Here is a 20,178-nt window from a genome sequence, read left to right as displayed (position 1 = left end):
CTGAGCTTCAAAGAATGATGGAAATCAGAAGCAATCCCACTTATCTTAATAAACTTTCAGGTCCCATACCTTATAAACATTTTATATATCAATGAAACCACTTTAAAATGTATTCGCAGCTCAACCGCCAACCAATGTTTTCAAAGTGCATACCGATGTCCCTGGTATGCACTTTGAAAACAGAGAGAACATTCAGCTCGTGGACAAAAACAGAGATATGGGAAATCTGTGCATGTTGATATTTTTGCTCAAAGGAAGAAAAAAACGGGCATAAATATTTCTGTAGTTGACTCCTATTTTTCAAGTTCCCAAGGAGTTGTGCCCTCAAGCACAAGAACATTTAAACAAAACTATTTCCATCCCTTCCCTGGAGAAAAAAAATCCACAGACGTTCCTACTGCTGTAAGTTTTCCACTTTCCCCTTCTCCCCTGCAGGTGTGGATGAGGCAAGGGATTGATTATGGATAATCCACATAGGCCCAGATTCTTATAACAGTGTCGGAATTGGCCGGCGCTGGTCACACATCACTCAAACTACAGTACCGTTTTGAGAATCACGGTCTGTGTCAAAGACAGGTGCTGGAAATGTAGACCGGCACCTATCTTCGAAGTAGAATCAGACCTAGTGGTGCCGAACATCAGCCCTGCCCATAAACCACGCCTTTTTTGACGTTCAGTGCTGATAAGCATCTGCTCCGACATGATTCAGGGGCCCTTTTTTTTTTTTGTAGGCTCCTCGCGGTGCTTACTTTTCTTAATTAGTTTTTAATTGGTTTCTTAATGGCGTGGTCAATTGCCGCACCTTTAATAGCCAATTATAACACCAAGGTTTTACAGGCCTACGTTTCCAGTGCCTCTCTTTGACGTAGAATCACGCTTAGCAATGCTGAACGTCAACCACACCTCTTTTGAAGTTCAATGCCAGTAAGCGCTCCAACATGATTCAAGTGCCTTTTCTGTAGACACCTCATGGCGCCTAATCAACACTCTGGACATATCGTTAGAAAGAGAATAGGACAGTGCAGTGAAAGTAGGCGTTTTGGTTTAATTTAATACGTTATGATATAGCATTATATACATAAACAATAAAAGGATCACCGCTCCGAGACAACGGCAGCAAAATCTCCAGCTGTGGAACAGTCAGCTCCTAGATCAGGGGTGTCAAAGTCCCTCCTCGAGGGCCGCAATCCAATCGGGTTTTCAGGATTTCCCCAATGAATATGCATGAGATCTATTAGCATACAATAAAAGCAGTGCATGCAAATAGATCTCATGCATATTCATGGGGGAAATCCTGAAAACCCAACTGGATTGCGGCCCTCAAGGAGGAACTTTGACACCCCTGTCCTAGATGGATAGCTGTGTGCATGTCAACAGGCTCAGTGTAACAGAACTTCGGCCCTTCAAGAAAGAAATCAGATCAACTGGGATAAAAGCATAGCTCCGTTCTCCAGGCTCTCTTTATAAGTCGTCCTTTTTCCAAAAGGTTCGTCTGCATCAAAAGAAAAAATGGAGAATCATTAATAGTGTTTCTAAGGGATAAAAGGAATACAAAGTTCGTCACGTGACATGCACTATCAGTCTCTTTTACAAAGCTGCGCGGCAACAGCCCCGAAGCCCTTTAAATCTCTATGGGCTTCGGGGCCGCTAGCATGGCTTTGTAAAAGAGGCCATATGTGTCACGGCATAAATCCCCTATTACAGGGGTAGGCAATTCAGGTCCTTGAGAGCCGGAGCCAGGTCAAGTTTTCAGGATATCCACAATAAATATGCATGAGATAGATTTGCATCTCAAGGAGGCAGTGCATGCAAATCCATCTCATACATATTCATGGTGGATATCCTGAAAACCTGACCTGGCTCCGGCTCTCGAGGACCGGAATTGCCTACTCCTGGCCTATTACATGCATTCCTATGTGCTGAGCATCGTCTTGGGGCGAGGGGTGATTTTCAAATAACATTTTAAATGTCACCAAGAGTTTACCTGTGTAAGGTGGTCTTTGTAAAGTACAGTCCTCCCTACATCACCATATTGGGGGTAAAAGTACATATTTGTGTCACACTAGTATAAAAACATAATTTGTATCTTGCACTGTAACTGTAAAATTTATCTTGTAAACTGTATATTATGTATATTGGTAGTCAATCCCAAATATGTGTCAAGGATAACACTTGTATTGCAACAACCTTGAACTCGAACTATGGCAAATTGTAAAATGTAAACTATATCAAGTTTATCAAGTTTATTAACACAATTTGATAAATCGCCTATTATAATCACTAAGCGATGTACATTACAAAAAATATATCAAGTGCAAAGGGGTTGACATTTTAACATAAGAACATTTAACTTGAACAAACATACAGTGGGAAGGAAAAGATAAAAGTTACAATTTTTGTTTGGGGTAGAATAAGGAAATAACAGTAGGTAAGGGAAGTAATAACCTCAGCAATATTAAATTTATAATACTTTAAACATTAAAAGCATCTCTAAATAAATAAGATTTTAAAAGTTTTTTAAATATTAAAATATCTTTTTCGTTACGAATGTATTGGGGAAGGGCGTTCCACCATAGGGGACCAGTCACCGAAAAGATGTCGGCCCTTCTAGTACCGATGATTTTTAGGGAAGGAACTGAAAGAAGATTCTGGTTGGAAGAGCGGAGTGAACGTTGTGTGTTATAAGGTATCAAAAGTCTGGAAATGAATTGAGGTTCGCCGCATGCTAAAGTTTTAAAGATAAGTATTATTATTTTAAATGTGATTCTATGGCTAATAGGTAACCAATGAGAGTCTATTAACAACGGGGAAACATGATCATATTTCTTTGCATTGTATATTAATTTTATTGAAGTATTTTGAATCAATTGTAATCTCCTTTTTTCTTTTAATGATATGTTGAGAAAGAGAGAATTGCAGTAATCAAGTTTCGATATTACTAATGAATGAATTAGTATTGTGATAGATTTAGGGGTCAGAAATTTGGATATTGATCTAATATGGCGTAATTTATAAAAGCAGTTATCAACCTGCAACCTGTTCTGAGCTCTTTGGGGAGAATGGGATAGAAAACATATTAAATAAACAAGCAAGAACATAAGAATTGCCATACTAGGTCAGAGTGAAGGTCCATCAAGTCCAGTATCCTGTTTCCAACAGTGGCCAACCTAGATCCCAAGTAATAAAACAGATTTTATGCTGCTCATCCTAGGAATAAACAGTGGATTTCCCCAAGCCGTCTCAATAATGCCGTAGGAACTTCTCTTTTAGGAAATTATCCAAGCCTTTTTTAAACCCTGCTAAGCTAACTGATTTCAACACATTCTCTAGCAATGAATTCAGAGTTTAATTACACGTTGTGCAAAGAAATATTTTCATGGGTAAAAAAAGGGGCAGAGACAGCAAAAGGACACATAGGGATGTTTTGTTTTGTGTTTTTTTTCCCCGAAGTTCCCACTGTTCCCTATCAGGCAAATTTTCCAAGGGAAACTCCATAGGGAATTTCCCTTTGAAGATGATCTTGCAAGCTTGAAAGTGTTACATATGCACAGACGGTATCAAAACTGCCCCCAAAACAGAATGTAACAGGCCATCTAGCCAGATAGGATTCCTGTCCTAACATCAGTTTGTAATTCATGTAATCCTAGGGCAGGCCAAAGCTCAGAGTCATAGTTTTTCCATTACACCTACACTGCTCTGCGACATAGTGAGAAACCACTGCTGACCAGAGATCAGGCTCCTGAAATTTATGCCCAGATATTCTATATTCTCTCTCAAAAGCTCAGATAAATAAATATATTCACCATATCTGTGACCTTGCTCCTCCACTAGTGCAATCTCTGATTTTGTCAAACTAAGATTACTGTAACCTAGTGCTGGCTATTTGTTCAAAATTCAGCAAGATGGGTTGATTTTCGGCCTCTGGAAATCAGAACACTTGCAATCTGTTACAGCCAGAATAAAATTTAAACTAGGAATTACAGTTTTTAAACTCTTAAGTGGTAACTACGATTTGGCAATACTGCTGCAAGGAGCTAATAAATAATCTACTAGAAATTTGTTCCAATTTAAATTTCCAATGTTCATGAATTTGAAATCTATCAGACAACTATCCTTGTCTATCCAATGTCAGCTTGCAAATTTATGGACTCATCTTCCCTTTAAGGGCTCCTTTTACAAAGGTGCACTAGTGTTTTTAACGCATGCACCGGATTACCGTAGTGTACACTAGCCGAAAATCTACCGCCTGCTCAAAAGGAGGCGATAGCGGCTAGCGTGCATGGCAGTTTAGCGCACGCTAATCCGCGCGTTAAGGCCCTAGCGAGGCTTTCAAGTTTCAAGTTCAAGTTTATTTGTATTTGATAAATCGCTTATCCATAATTTACTAAGTGAGTTACAAACAAAATATAAAAGTAAGTCATAAAATTAACATACTATTTAAATTGGGCGAGACGAACAAATGTACTGACAAACTTGGATACAGGAGGAAAAAAGTTTAAATGCGTCTTTAAAAAGAAATGTTTTAAAGTTATTTTTAAATCGATTGAGGTCATTTTCATCTCTTATATATTGCGGTAGGGTATTCCAGGTCTGAGGAGCCATCACCGAGTAAAAGGAGCCCAAGTTTGCTTTCATGCGATCATTACTTTAAATTGAGGAAATTATTAAAATATTTTCTGTTTCAGGAAATAGAATCGACTATGCTTTGAAGATATTTACTTTCTTCATTGTAAGTCCTGAGTTAATTGGCTCGACTCTCTTGATTTTGTAATCCGTCCTTGAACTGAATAAGTAAAGGCAGAATGACATGACATAAAACACTGGTCAGCCTGCATTCATAAACAAAAAAAGGAAGAGCCAACAAAATCTGCAGTAAAAGGGTCGAAGACAAAACAAAGCAAGGAGAACTGCAGTAATGATACAGGCAAAGTTTATTAAATAATTGCGGTTAAAAACAACACCTTATAATTAAACCACGGGACCGTGTTTCGGTACACGCCTTCTTCAGAGGTCCTAGGTTGGGAAGGAGTCAAAATGAACCGCAAAAAGCATGCTGAAGCCTGTGTGAAGACGAACTTGTACATGGGCTGATAGATTTCAAAATCTGCGGTTCAATTTGACTCCTTCCCAACCTAGGACCCCTGAAGAAGGCGTGTACCGAAACATGGACCGTGTTGGGTCCCGTGGTTTAATTTTAAGGTGTTGTTTTTAACCGCAATTATTTGAATAAACTTTGCCTGTATCATTGTACAAGTTTGCTTTGTTTTGTCTTCAGCCTGCATTCATAACATTAAAGCAGTGTGGCACTAGCATGCCACAAAATTATCAGTGGACAAGTAAGAAGACCTTAAACTGTATATACATGTTTATCTAAACAGAAAAGACACAGTAAACTCAGATCAAACAAGTCTGACTTATTCAGGAGGTTATCTTGATAGAACTGCTGAAAATACAGGCCCTGGATTGGTGGCATGGAATGCTGCTACTATTTGGGTTTTTGCCAGGTACTTGTGACTAGGATTGGCCTCCGTGAAGATGGTATACTGGGTTAGATGGACCATTGGTCTGATCCAGTAAAACTACTCATATTCTTAAGTCTCTTCTCAGAGAACAATTGTTACTATCACAAAGGGCAAGACTGAAGTCTCCTCAGACTCCCCTTATTAAGTGCAGATTCACAATGTCAAGTACCGTATTTTCGCGGATATAACGCGCGCGTTATACGTGATTTTACGTACCGCGCATACCCCTCGCGCGTTATATGCCTGAGCGCGGTATAGAAAAGTTTTTAAACATAGTTCCCACCCCGCCCGACGCCCGATTCACCCCCCCAGCAGGACCGCTCGCACCCCCACCCCGAACGACCGCTCGCACGCGCTCCCACCCGCACCCGCATCCACGATCGGAGCAAGAGGGAGCCCAAGCCCTCTTGCCCGGCCGACTCCCCGACGTCCGATACATCCCCCCCCCCGGCAGGACCACTCGCACCCCCACCCCGAAGGACCGCCGACTTCCCGACAATATCGGGCCAGGAGGGAGCCCAAACCCTCCTGGCCACGGCGACCCCCTACCCCCACCCCGCACTACATTACGGGCAGGAGGGATCCCAGGCCCTCCTGCCCTCGACGCAAACCCCCCTCCCTCCAACGACCGCCCCCCCCCAAGAACCTCCGCCCGTCCCCCAGCCGACCCGCGACCCCCCTGGCCGACCCCCACGACACCCCCACCCGCCTTCCCCGTACCTTTGTGTAGTTGGGCCAGAAGGGAGCCCAAACCCTCCTGGCCACGGCGACCCCCTAACCCCACCCCGCACTACATTACGGGCAGGAGGGATCCCAGGCCCTCCTGCCCTCGACGCAAACCCCCCTCCCTCCAACGACCGCCCCCCCCAAGAACCTCCGCCCGTCCCCCAGCCGACCCGCGACCCCCCTGGCCGACCCCCACGACCCCCCCACCCCCCTTCCCCGTACCTTTGGAAGTTGGCCGGACAGACGGGAGCCAAACCCGCCTGTCCGGCAGGCAGCCAACGAAGAAATGAGGCCGGATTGGCCCATCCGTCCTAAAGCTCCGCCTACTGGTGGGGCCTAAGGCGCGTGGGCCAATCAGAATAGGCCCTGGAGCCTTAGGTCCCACCTGGGGGCGCGGCCTGAGGCACATGGGCCAAACCCGACCATGTGTCTCAGGCCGCGCCCCCAGGTGGGACCTAAGGCTCCAGGGCCTATTCTGATTGGCCCACGCGCCTTAGGCCCCACCAGTAGGCGGAGCTTTAGGACGGATGGGCCAATCCGGCCTCATTTCTTCGTTGGCTGCCTGCCGGACAGGCGGGTTTGGCTCCCGTCTGTCCGGCCAACTTCCAAAGGTACGGGGAAGGGGGGTGGGGGGGTCGTGGGGGTCGGCCAGGGGGGTCGCGGGTCGGCTGGGGGACGGGCGGAGGTTCTTGGGGGGGGCGGTCGTTGGAGGGAGGGGGGTTTGCGTCGAGGGCAGGAGGGCCTGGGATCCCTCCTGCCCGTAATGTAGTGCGGGGTGGGGTTAGGGGGTCGCCGTGGCCAGGAGGGTTTGGGCTCCCTTCTGGCCCAACTACACAAAGGTACGGGGAAGGCGGGTGGGGGTATCGTGGGGGTCGGCCAGGGGGGTCGCGGGTCGGCTGGGGGACGGGCGGAGGTTCTTGGGGGGGGCGGTCGGTGGGGGGAGGGGGTTTGCGTCGAGGGCAGGAGGGCCTGGGATCCCTCCTGCCCGTAATGTAGTGCGGGGGGGGGTTAGGGGGTCGCCGTGGCCAGGAGGGTTTGGGCTCCCTCCTGGCCCGATATTGTTGGGGAGTCGGCGGTCCTTCGGGGTGAGGGTGCGAGTGGTCCTGCCGGGGGGGGAGGATGTATCGGACGTCGGAGGGGGGGCATCAGGCTTTCAGGATGGGGACAGACCTTCAAGGGGGGACAGGACTTCAAGGGGGGACAGTGCACGGAAAGTCAGGGGGGGTGAACGGAGAGTCGGGACAGCGCACGGAAAGTCAGGGCAGTGCACGGAAGTCAGGGGCGTCGGGACAGCGCACGGAAAGTCAGGGCGGGCGAAAGGAGCGTCGGGCATCATGCGCGTTATATGCCTGAGCGCGGTATAGAAAAGTTTTGGTACATATCATCGTGATTTCTGCGCGCTATACCCCTGTGCGCGTTTTACACAGGTGCGCGTTATATCCGCGAAAATACGGTACTGCAGTAAACAGTGGAAAACTACAGGTTGATCGCTGGTTCTACCTGGTTACTGGGCCTTGCTGCTGGGAGGATTCTCTCCTTGAGGCAGTCCTTCCCCTGGGGTAGCATCTGTTGTTACTTCAGGCTTAAAAAAAAAAAGAAGAAACAATAGTATGTTAAAGCATACAGATATTTGGAGAAGTAATGCTTGCAGTACTGGAGGAGGCAGGGAGAAAGCGGAATTTCAGACACTGCACACAGGGAATTATGAAGCACACCTGCGAGGCCTATGTTCAATTAAAACTGTTCTTTTGTGGAACAAAGAAATCGTATTTCAGAAGCAAAACAGGAATTTTAGAAGGCTTACATAGGGCTAGATTTACAAAGGGCACGGATCGAATCTGATCCATGTCTGGGGGCTGATTCACGCCCCCATCTGACTGTCAGGATTGCTCTCTAGCGATCCCAACGCATGCGCAGACCATCTGTGGATGGTCTGCGTATGCTTAAAAGCAGTGACCTTTTTTTACTTTTATTTTTTTGTTTTTATTCTTTGCGAACTTGTGGTTTTAACCCGCTTTAAACCACGGGCTCGTAGTGTGGGGAAGGGCAGGAGAGTCGGAGCCTGAGCAGGGCGGCCAGTCGGGGTGTCAGGAGAGATTCGGGGTATGCAGGAGAGCAGATTCAGGGGCAGAGGGTCGGGAGCAGGAGAACAGATTCGGGGAGTCGGGGCAAGGAGCAGGAGAGCAGATTCGGGGCAGAACAGGGTGGCAGGAGAAAGTTGGGGCAGAGACAGCAGGAGAGTCAGGGGCAGAGAGCTGGAAAGACAGCAGACAGAGCAGGAGATGGCAGTCGGAAAGCTACGAACGATTGGTCCCCAGCAGTCGCTTGTTTGTAATCGGCCAGCCTAGTCGGAGTTGCAGGGTTTTGGTTTGTGAATCGCTGTCTGCCATAATTTCAATGTCTTTCCCCCTCATTTGCATGCGCGAATTGGAGGATGATCGGGACAGAGGTTAGTGAATCGGGTCAGAGGGAAATCGGGTTGCAAACCGATCGGTACACGATCAGTTTGCTTAGTGAATCTAGCCCATAGTCTCCAGCAAAACTTGGCCACCAAAGCTTCATAAGAACATAACATAAGAAGCGCCATCTCCAGATCAGACCTTCAGTCCATCAAGTCCAGCGATCCGCACACGTGGAGGCCCTACCAGGTGTACACTTGGTGTAATTTTTAGTCACCCATATCCTTCTATGCCTCTGGTAAGGAGATGCAAATCTAGTTTGCTTTTGAATCCTAGGACGGTCGATTCCGCAATAACCTTCTCTGGGAGAGCATTCCAGGCGTCAACCACTCTCTGCGTGAAGCAGAAATGATATTTGTCCTGATATTTGTCCCCCCTCAGCTTCAGTCCATGTCCTCTTGTCCATGTCACATTGGACAATGTAAATAATTTTTTCTGCTCTATTTTGTCGATTCCTGTCAGTATTTTGAAGGTCTCGATCATATCCCCTCGCAGTCTCCTTTTCTCAAGGGAGAACAATTCCAGTCTCTTAAGTCGATCCTCGTATTCCAAGTTCTCCATACCTTTTACTAGCTTCGCTGCTCGTCTCTGCACCCTCTCCAGCAGTTTTAACACAAAAAAGCCATAGTTATATTTGCTAATCTTTGTGCAGGTTCTACCCTGCTAAGCCCGATTTAAAGTGTGAAGATTATTTAAGTTTTGCTTTGGTTCCAATCTCTTTCTATAGAAAGGATCCTTTGTTTATTCCATATGATTTTGTCTATACCATCTCCACCAGGAAGGTGTTCCAGGCATCCATCACCACAGAGCTGAGGCCAGACTTCAAATGCTGGATGGGCCAGTGGGCAAACTGGGTGGGCACATGTGATCTCCCCTCCCCCAAACCAATTCAAAACATTAAATACCTGAGCTGGTGGGGACCCAAAGTCTTACCAGCTGCAAGGGTCCTCTGGTGGCAAGAACTGCTCCCTCTCCCACTCGCTCCATCTGTCGGCATTGTCATGTGCTCCACTGCCCCACTCTCCCTGTACATGCATGCATGAAAATTGAGAGGGCGCAGCAGGGGGAGGCCAGTGTGACGGCAGTGCTCAGACAGTGCCGCTGGCTGGAGCAAGTGGGAAATGGAGTAATTTTTGCCACTGGTGAGGCTTGAAAATTTCGGGTGGGCCTGGCTACTGTATCACTCTCAGACTGAGACAAAGTACTACCACTTACACCTCTCTGGAAAAAAGTTTGGTTGGATAATAGTAGTAGAAAGATAGCCAAAAAAAACCCTAAAAACAAATTTAAACTACCACCACAAGGTGCTAAACAAAGAAAGGTAGTGGCAGCCCAGGGGTGGGCAACTCCGGTCCTCGAGCACCGGAATCCAGTCAGTGAATATGCATGAGATCTATTTGCATGCACTGCTTTCAATGCATATTCATTGGGGAAATCCTGAAAACCCAACTGGATTCCAGCCCTTGAGGACCGGAGTTGTCCACCCCTGATTTAGCCCATCCTGTGGCCCCTCAAAGTCATTGATTATATAAAGCTCTGTTTTTCTTTTCATTTTGCTTAACCCTTTCAGGACCATAAGGATCGTAGGCCAATTTTTGTGGTTTTGACGACATTTTTATGGTAAAAAGGGCTTGCAGATGCCAAAAAATTGATTTTTTTTGTGAAATATCATTATTTTTATTTAAAAAAAATCACACTTCTGGCTTATGGACAGTATGGCAAGTGAATCTTCTCGTCAATCTAGCAACGACGCTAATGAATGAATGTCAGAACCAGTTTGTTTACATAAAGGCAGTATCATATGGAATCCATACATATCAAATTTAGAACTGTAGACTATCCCAATCAAAATTTATAGGATTTTAAAGTTATGGGACAAATATGTCCCTTAGTCCTGAAAGGGTTAATGAAGCAAATTTCTTGGTATTATAGCTATAACTTTTATGTTTTTGCACTCAGGAACGATAGATACGCTGATAAAAAGACATTTTATGCAGAGTCTGTTTTACTGAAACCTCCGCCAATAAATCAATACAGAAATAACACTACAAAGTCTCCAAAATGCTTATAACAAGTAGGGTCCGATTCCTTAATACAGTGTTACAAACACACACACAAAAAAAAGAAGGAAAACATTCTCCTGTCATCAAATGATGATAAAAAGACATTTTATGCAAAAAAAATCTAGCAGTATTTTATGAAATGAACCTTCAATATCTGTACTTTATTGTGCAAAATAACAAATTTAACATACTTCGCTAATAGCTAAATACATACACTATCAATGGCGTTCCAAACACTTAAGCATTCAATGTCTTCTTGAGATAGCCAGGATAAAGCTTGTGATGCTGTTCATAGTAACATAGTACCATAGTAGATGACGGCAGATAAAGACCCGAATGGTCCATCCAGTCTGCCCAACCTGATTCAATTAAAAAAATTTTTTTTTTAAAAATTTTATTTTATTTTTTTAAATTTTTCTTCTTAGCTATTTCTGGGCAAGAATCCAAAGCTTTATCCTGTACTGTGCTTGGGTTCCAACTGCCGAAATCTCTGTTAAGACTTACTCCAGCCAATCTAAACCCTCCCAGCCATTGAAGCCCTCCCCAGCCCATCCTCCACCAAACGGCCATACACAGACACAGACCGTGCAAGTCTGCCCAGTACTGGCCTAGTTCAATATTTAATATTATTTTCTGATTCTAAATCTTCTGTGTTCATCCCACGCTTCTTTGAACTCAGTCACAGTTTTACTCTCCACCACCTCTCTCGGGGGCGCATTCCAGGCATCCACTACCCTCTCCGTAAAGTAGAATTTCCTAACATTGCCTTTGAATCTACCACCCCTCAACCTCAAATTATGTCCTCTGGTTTTACCATTTTCTTTTCTCTGGAAAAGATTTTGTTCTACGTTAATACCCTTCAAGTATTTGAATGTCTGAATCATATCTCCCCTGTCTCTCCTTTCCTCTAGGGTATACATATTCAGGGCTTCCAGTCTCTCCTCATACGTCTTCTGGCGCAAGCCTCCTATCATTTTCGTCACCCTCCTCTGGACCGCCTCAAGTCTTCTTAGTTCTTTCGCCAGATATGGTCTCTAAAACTGAACACAATACTCCAAGTGGGGCCTTGCAATAAGACCTCAAGCTGCACTCGCCTATTCAATCCAATATAAATCCAAATCCAAATCCACTGATATGTTGCCATCTATTACATTACTATGTATTTGTGCTGTGTGAAATTTACATAATTATATCTCATCACAATTAAAAAGTATTTGACTGAGTAGATGGTATTATACCCCAGTCAGATTACAAAGGTTTTACGGAAATGGTGCAGACTAAAGAAAAGCGAACACATTAGTCCCTACTACAAACTGCTACACTGGTTGCCAAAGGAGGCACGAATAATATTCAAATTCTCTTGCTTTTGCTTTAAACTAGTGTGGGGAATGGCCCCTACCTATCTCTTACCACATTTCGAGCTGCACATCCCCACGAGGACAACCAGAAATCGCAATCTATTTGCCTATCCAAAGACCACTGATTACAAATACAGATCCTTTCTGGACAGAACCTTTAAGTTTCAAGCTAGCAAACAGCAAACCTGGCCGGGCAATTACATCAGCAGAGCCGGGTCGACCTACGGCGCCTTTCGGAAAGAAATTAAGACTGCTCTGTTCGATAGATTTATCTCCTAGTCAGATACTCCTTCTAAATTTATTAACAACTTGTCGATATTGTGTATTCTCACTAATTGTATTCTGTTTCCACTGACTGTTCAGTGACATCTTCGCCAACTGTATTCTGGAATTCGCCGATCATCCAGCCCGTTTCACTGTAACATGTTGATATTGTGTTCTCTCTAATTGTACTCTGTAATCACTGACTGTTCAATGACATATTCCCTATTTGTATTCTGCAATTTGCTGATTGTCCAGCTCTCTTCACTATAAACCAGGTGTGTCCAACCTGCGGCCCCATGAAGTATTTTGTGCGGCCCCGGTCAAGGGTGATGCAGTATTTTCCTCTGCTGCCCCCGAGTGTTTACCGTCTTGCCGGCTCCCTCCTCTGTCTTGCTGCAGCGTTTGTGTGGCCCCAGAAACATTTTTTTCAGCCAATGCGGCCCAGGGAAGCCAAAAGGTTGGACACCCCTACTGTAAACCGTCTAGAAGTCGCAAGATTGTGGCGGTATAGAAAAAAATAAAGTGATTATTATTATTATTGTGGTTTTAAAGGTGGATTTTGGACATATCTGGTGGTCGTGCCCCTACATACAACTGTTTTGACAAAGGGTGGGACAGTTCTTGGTCAACATTACTCGTAAACACTGTCCATTACTGATGGAATGCTGCTTGCTGAATGTTCCCCTTCCAGGATATAAATTTGAAGAACATAAATGTGCTGCATTTGTCTTCACAATGGCATACTAGGTGGTGGCCGCACTTTGGTAGCAGAGAGTGGCACGTGCCATGCAGTGGGTACGAAATAGATTATCTGCAATTTATGTCTAAATTGTTATTAGGTATAATATGCGGAAATTATATCATAAAACAAGGGACATTTATAAAAAATGGCGAGAGGGTGCAGGGGAGAACCCTCGTTGGGTGGATTATTGATGTTTGACTCTTTTTGGGGAAGCTGCAACATCTTTCTAGATCTTAAAGGCCTAATCTCTAGAAGCGGTAAGGGGATGGGAGGGGAATTACTACTGAATGCCATCTATCTAAGTCTAACTAAAAAAAGTCTTCAAAGACTTCAGCTAATCCAGAACACTGCGACCAAGTTGTTCTTCGCAAAACGCAAATTTGATCATGTCTCTCCACTTCTGGCCAAACTTCACTGGCTCCCAGTAATTCCCAGAGTTCATTTCAAAGGCGCCTGCCTAGCTTTTAAGATCCTTCACGGCATCCTCCCTCCCCTAATCCCACTATCTTGTAACTCCTCGAGTCCTGACACCACCAGGCCCACCCAAAAACTTAAACTATCCTTCCCCTCGCTACATGGTATTCTCTATGCAGGAAAATTGGGAAAATCTCTCCTCTTCAGACTCACAGAGCTTTGGAACAATCTTACTGTCCCACTACGGAATCTGGGCTCCTTCCAACAATTTAAATTAAGTACCTGAAAACTTGGCTTTTCACAAAAATGTAATGCTCTCTTCCTCCCTGTTCTCAATCTCCAACCCCATTATGCTGTCCCTTCCTATATTAAGCTCTTGTAAACCATGCCGAGCTCTATAATTATGGAGAGGATGCGGTATATAAACTTAAGGTTTAGTTTAGTATAAGGAACAGGGGTAACAGTGAGATAGCCTAAGAAACAGGTGTGCATCAGAAATATTGTTGTTGATGTTGTTTGATTGTTTCTGATGTTAATGCATTCTTGTATGGCCTTATTCCTAATAAAAAAGATGAAAAGTATTTGACTGAGATTTAAATTTAATTTTTGAATTACTAAGCATCCACTCTCAGGATATTTTATCTTTCCTTCCTATGGAGAGCAGATGGGGTGGGCAAATCCTCAGGGCACAATCTGGGAAGTGGATCTAAAGCTCCTCTATGCTACTTTCAGCTTGGGGCACAGAGCAATTTGCCCTGGGATGAACACAGAGGATCTCTAATCAGAAAATAATGGGTATATATTGAAGAATTAAGGCCAGTAAGTTTTTTTTTTTTTTAAGTTTTTAAGTTTATTAGGATTTTATATACCGCCTATCAAGGTTTTCTAAGCGGTTTTACAATCAGGTACTCAAGCATTTTCCCTATCTGTCCCGGTGGGCTCACAATCTCTCTAACGTACCTGGGGCTCTGGAGGATTAAGTGACTTGCCCAGGGTCACAAGGAGCAGCGTGGGGTTTGAACCCACAACCCCAGGGTGCTGAGGCTGTAGCTTCAACCACCGCGCCACACACTCCTCCAGTCTTGTGTCCCATATATGGCCATTCAGTTGAGGATGGGCTGGGGAAGGCTTTGACGGCTGGGATGGTTTAGATGGGCTGGCGTGAGCTTTTGACGGAGCTCTGGGTTTCTGGGCCAGAAATATCTGAGAAAAAAAAGGACAATTTAAATTAAATCATTAATTTATAGAGCGTGTACAGTTGGGCAGACTGGATGGACCATTTGGGTCTTCATCTGCCGTCATTTACTATATTACTATGTTTTTCCTATGGTCCCCTCTCAGTTTATGCATTGCTAGAATTTAAATTTAAAGGCCTATAAAAGAATTCAGTATTTTTCAGTGGAAATACATTATAGAAAAGACACAACTGAAGAAAATACGGGGAGAAGCACTGCAGATCTCTTGAGTTGGAAACACAAACATAAAGCCAGAGTCTGAAATGAGGAAAAGGTACTGGGCAGACAGGATGCACCTGGAGGTTAACTGTCTTCAACGTCTAAGTTTCCAATAAAAAGCTACAAGCTTCTTCAGGACAGTTTTTCCTTTCCAAAGGTTGTGCTTATTTGGATTTCACCGAAAGATCTAGGAACCAAAACAATCCAGTGGAAGATTCCCTTTAGGAAAGCAAAACATTGGCCAGGTTCATGACTGTCAACAGCAGACAAAAATGCTGAGTTTACCATATCTCAGGATATGAGCCTCGATTAAGCAAGACATTAACAGAGCCAAAATAAATATTTCTATCTGGAACTAACTAATGCTGCCATGTGCAGAGTGTTACCAACTATAGCTATATATGTATGCAAAAAAACAAAACAGTATTCATTTTATTTATTAATTTTTTTTATTTTACTTATTCAATTTTCTATACCGTTCTCCCAGGGGAGTTCAGAACGGTTTACATGAATTTATTCAGGTACTCAAGCATTTTTCCCCATCTGTCCTGGCGGGCTCACAATCTATCTAATGTACCTGGGGCAATGGGGGGATTAAGTGACTTGCCCAGGGTCACAAGAAGCAGCGTGGGTTTGAACCCACAACCCCAGGGTGCTGAGGCTGTAGCTTTAACCACTGCGCCACTCTTGAAATCAAAATGTAACTAAAGTGAGCCAAGTAAAGGACAATCAAGCCATTGTGACATCACTGATGAGGTTGGCTCTTAGGCATTGGTTGAATGAGGCATTATGATGTCACAATACCAGCTCTGGCTATCAGAGGTTGAAAGTTTTCACACTATGTATTTATTCAGTTTTCTATACTGTTCTCCTAGGGGAGCTCAGAACAGTTTACATGAATTTATTCAGGTCCTCAAGCATTTTTCCCCCATCTGTACTGGCTTGCTCACAATCTATCTAATGTACCTGGGGCAATGGGGGGATTAAGTGACTTGCCCAAGGTCACAAGGAGCAGCGGGGGTTTGAACCCACAACCCCAGGGTGCTGAGGCCGTAGCTTTAACCACTACGCCACACACTATTCCAGTACATAGGTCTCCTCAATTCCTCTGTATAACAAAATACGAGGGTCATTTCATAAATAATGCACACTATTTTTTTTTTAATTTCCATGTTTTATTATTTTTTTTCTTTCAAGTATTTCTTTACAATCCTTCAATACAGGGCCTGTTTTACAAAGCCGTGCGGCAACAGCCCCGAAGCCCTTTAAATCTCTATGGGCTTTGGGGCCGTTACCACACTGCAGCCGCTAGCGCGGCTTTGTAAAACAGGACCATAGTCTCTCTGCTTTGCAATGACCAAGTCCCAACGTCCGGGAAGCTTCATTATTCCTTCCAAGACACCGTTTTAGCTTGGATGCCGAATGGCTCAGGTACCGGCGGAAGAAAGCTCTTCCAGAGATGCAAAACGATGTCAATGCATGGGTTGTTTCAACTTTGAAAAAGGTCAAAGTCTGGTGGTATCATGTCTGTACTGTAGGGAGCATGAGGTAATACCTCCCAGCTGTATTCGCATAGTTTTTCAATGACAAGTGGCAGTGGCGTACCTAGCATATGTGACACCCGGGGCCCATCATTTTTTGACACCTCCCCCCATCTATATAAAAAATATGATTTTTTAGTAACAATCTACATATCGCACAACAAGAGTGTACCTAGGAAAAGGCAGTATCTTAAACACTGCAGTGAGCATTAGAACACCAACACATACCAGTGTTCTCCCCAGAAATTTTTTCCAGCCGGGTGGCATGAAAAAGTAGCCGGGTCGGGCGGGGCGGGGAAATTTGGTAGTGGAGAAAATTAAATGTATACTATTTTTATTAGTTAATTATTATTATTTTCCAATGCTCGATATGACTTCCTTTTTTAAGGTTTGACACTTGTGCCAGAATATTTTTACTAAATCTAAGAAGTATCCAATTCTAGAAGTGAATAATTAGATATTCACCCTCTTTCAAATGGTATAGAGGTTTAAAAAAGGGAAATGCGTTAATGAAGTCATTAGGTTCAATCTAACCATTTATTTCTGCATGAATTTAAACAACTAAAAAAAAAAAAAAGATAAATATAGCTCATCCAGTCATACAAGAAATGGCTGTACAACACCTCTAATAATGTTTTGATCACTAGGTTCCTTCCTGAGGTCTCACTGAGGATATAAAATAGATGCTATCCCCACTTCCAGACCTCTTCCACATAATTTAGGGAGAGGTGTTACTGAGCCTTGAAGGGCACCTGTGTGATTGATCTTTATCTGCTTCTTTTTTATTTTGCTATAGTGCAAAGTAAGAGCTAGGGCAAAACAGTATAGGTAAAGATGCAGGTAATAATTAGCAATGTATTAAAAATATTTTATTTTTATTTGCTTATAATGTCATTTGAAAGCTGCTTGATGATAATACAACTTTAATTTAATTCTTTATAATGTGTGTGTCTGTGTGTTGGGGGGGACAACACCTACGTCAACAGTAAAGTTAGAACAGGGTCATTAAATCCAGTGGTGTACCTAGTATATATGACAGCCAGTGCTAATTATTTTTTTAACAACCCCCTCCTCTATATAAAAAAAGATATTTTTAGTAATAATCCATGAGTCACACAATAAGGGTGCATCTAGGAAAAGGCAGCATCTTAAACACTGCAGTGAGCACTAGAACACCAACACACGCATTGGAAAATTAAACAAACCAGATCCTACAGTCAATTGATCCTGTAGTCGATGCTAACAGAAAGCCATGTCCTTTTCATACACACAGAACACAGATACACCCTCGCCCAATATGGAATAATCATAAACTAAAAAGAGAAATATGTAGTCAAAAGTTAAACTGAACCAAGAAACCAGACTCTGCATACAATGCAACACCACAGAAACAGTGACACATGTCCCCTAATACTGTGCAAAATATAAAGACAGTAGATGTAAATTTGAAAAAAAAATTCTACATAACAGTCACCACTTTACAAATTAACAAATAGAAATAAAACAAATAATGAGAAATATGAAAATACCATTTTATTGGACTAATCCATTTTTCAATTAGCTTTCAGAGGCCAAATCTTTCTTCAAGACAGTACAGTAAACAGCTGTTATGGTATCCTGTCCTGATCTGAGGAAAGGGGTTTAGTCTCCCCCCCAATTGCCTTATTTCCATTTCCTATTGATAAATTTTAATCAATACAGTTACAATACTACTTGATTCTACGTAAAGCAAAAAAAAAAATTTTTTTTTCTACCTTTTGTCGTTTCTGCTTTAGTCATCTTCTCTTCACTCTCTTCTTTCTATTCAGCATTTGTCCTCGCTCCCTTCCAGGCAACATCTGTCCTCTCTCTTTGCCCCTTCCACCCAGCCTCTACCCTCTCTCTACCCCTTCCATCTACTGTCCACCCTATCTCTGCCCCTTGCATCCACTGTCCACCCTTTCTGCCTTTTCCATCCAGTGTCTGCTCTCTCTCTGTTCCATATGGTATCTTCTCTCTTTCTATGTCTCTTCAATAAACTCTATATCCTGTGCCCTTTCTCTCCTTTGTACATGATTTATTTCAGCTTCAACCCCTCTCCATTTTTTGTCTCCACCCTTCCCCTATGCTCTAGCATCTCTCTCTTCTCCTTTCCTTCCTTGCCACTCCACCCCATGGTCTGACATCTCTATCTCCTTCCCTTCTCTCCCCCCCTCTCCAGTATCTGCCTCTCTCTTTCTCTCCGTCTTTCTTCTGTGAGGAGATCATGTTGATCTTGAACACTGAATAATTCTTCCATATTCCCCATATCACTGAACTGTAGTCTGGTCCAGCAGACTGCTTTGGCACCATTACATGCATCAGCTTTCCACATAAAATGCCACAAGTCTCTATTTCTTGTGCTGTGTTTACATCTGCCAGCAGCAGAAACTTGTGAGACAGATCCCTTGGCAATACTACACTTCGGAGCCCTTTGACTATCTGGTTCTGTATGGCTGCAGGCTTTAAAGCTCTGTTTACTGGAGGAGACTGTCCAGCATACATAGTTGCATCACTCTTAAGGATCTGATCAGAGATTACATTAGACAAGGTGGTATTTTTAGGCATGGAAAAACAGGACATGTTCTCCTCAATCTGCTCAGATGCCCTTTAATGTTCGTCTGATCTTGGGCTAAATCTTGCCTCCTGAGCTAATCTTCAAAGGAGAGCGGAGTGAGAGCCATATCGGCAGTGACATCCGTTTTGGGCCGCATGTTGTGCAGGGCTGGACTAAGGCAAGTTGTAAGCTTCCTTCCATCGCTGATCTATCTTCCATAAGTCAGCAACGGAGGGAAGCTTACAACTCGCTGCTCTAGCTTGCTTCGGGCCTTCCTCGTTGCCAGGTCCTGCTTTTACGGAAACAGAAAGTAGGCAGGACCCGGCAGCGAGGAAAGCCCGATGCAAGCAAGAGCAAGTTGTAAGCTGACCTGTCTCCTATAGCGAACCCATGCTCCGGGGCGTGTGCATGCCGACTTCTCTTCTCTTCCCCCCTCGGGACGTGACTTCCGGTTTCGGAGGGAAGCGGCATGCACGTTAGAGCCCCGCCGGGGAGCATGGGTTCAAGTCGCTTGCTGGCGTTAAAAACTAAAAAAAAAAAAAAGTCAGGGTCTTGCGATTCAGGCTGTGCCGAGTCAGCCCGGTAAATCTCCAAGCCGGTGAAAAGGTTTTTTAAAAAAATGTTGAGCAGAAGGCGGCAGCAGCAGCAGGATTGCGATCGAGATTACAGCCGGGCGCTCATCTAAATTAGCTGGGCGGAGCGCCCGGCTGAAAGGCCCTGGGGAGAACACTGCATACATTGTAAAACTAAACAAACCAGATCCTGCACAGTCAATTGATCCAGTACAGTCGATGCTATCAGAAAGCCATGTCCCTTTCATACACACAGACAGATACACCTTTGCCCAATATGGAATAATCACAAACTAAAAATAGAAATATGTAGACAAAAGTTAAACTGAACTGCCAAGAAACCAGACTCTGCATACAATGCAATACCACAACACCACAAAAACAGTAATACATGTCCTCTAATACTGTGCAAAATATAAAGACAGTAGATGTAAATTTGAAAAACTGATACATAACAATCACCACTTTACAAATTAACAAATAAAAAT

The 20,178-nt window shown here is 43.8% G+C and overlaps 1 protein-coding gene across 2 annotated transcripts in view; it reads right to left on the bottom strand.

The window, feature by feature from the left end:
- Window positions 1–1,025: 1,025 nt before the first annotated feature.
- Window positions 1,026–20,178, bottom strand: part of APOO (apolipoprotein O) — a 101,962-nt gene continuing 82,809 nt past the window's right edge. For both annotated transcript variants that reach the window (XM_033949269.1, XM_033949268.1), the window contains exons 8-9: window positions 7,749–7,830; window positions 1,026–1,492 (exon numbers count right to left, since the gene is read on the bottom strand). In XM_033949269.1, the coding sequence (XP_033805160.1) occupies window positions 7,753–7,830 (78 nt within the window). In that variant the 3' untranslated portion in view covers window positions 1,026–1,492; window positions 7,749–7,752. The remainder of the gene's footprint in view (window positions 1,493–7,748; window positions 7,831–20,178) is intronic.

This window comes from Geotrypetes seraphini, chromosome 6 (genome assembly GCF_902459505.1).
Source record: "Geotrypetes seraphini chromosome 6, aGeoSer1.1, whole genome shotgun sequence".
Taxonomy (NCBI): Eukaryota; Metazoa; Chordata; class Amphibia; order Gymnophiona; family Dermophiidae; genus Geotrypetes; species Geotrypetes seraphini.
This window is presented reverse-complemented; position numbering and strand designations above follow the sequence as displayed.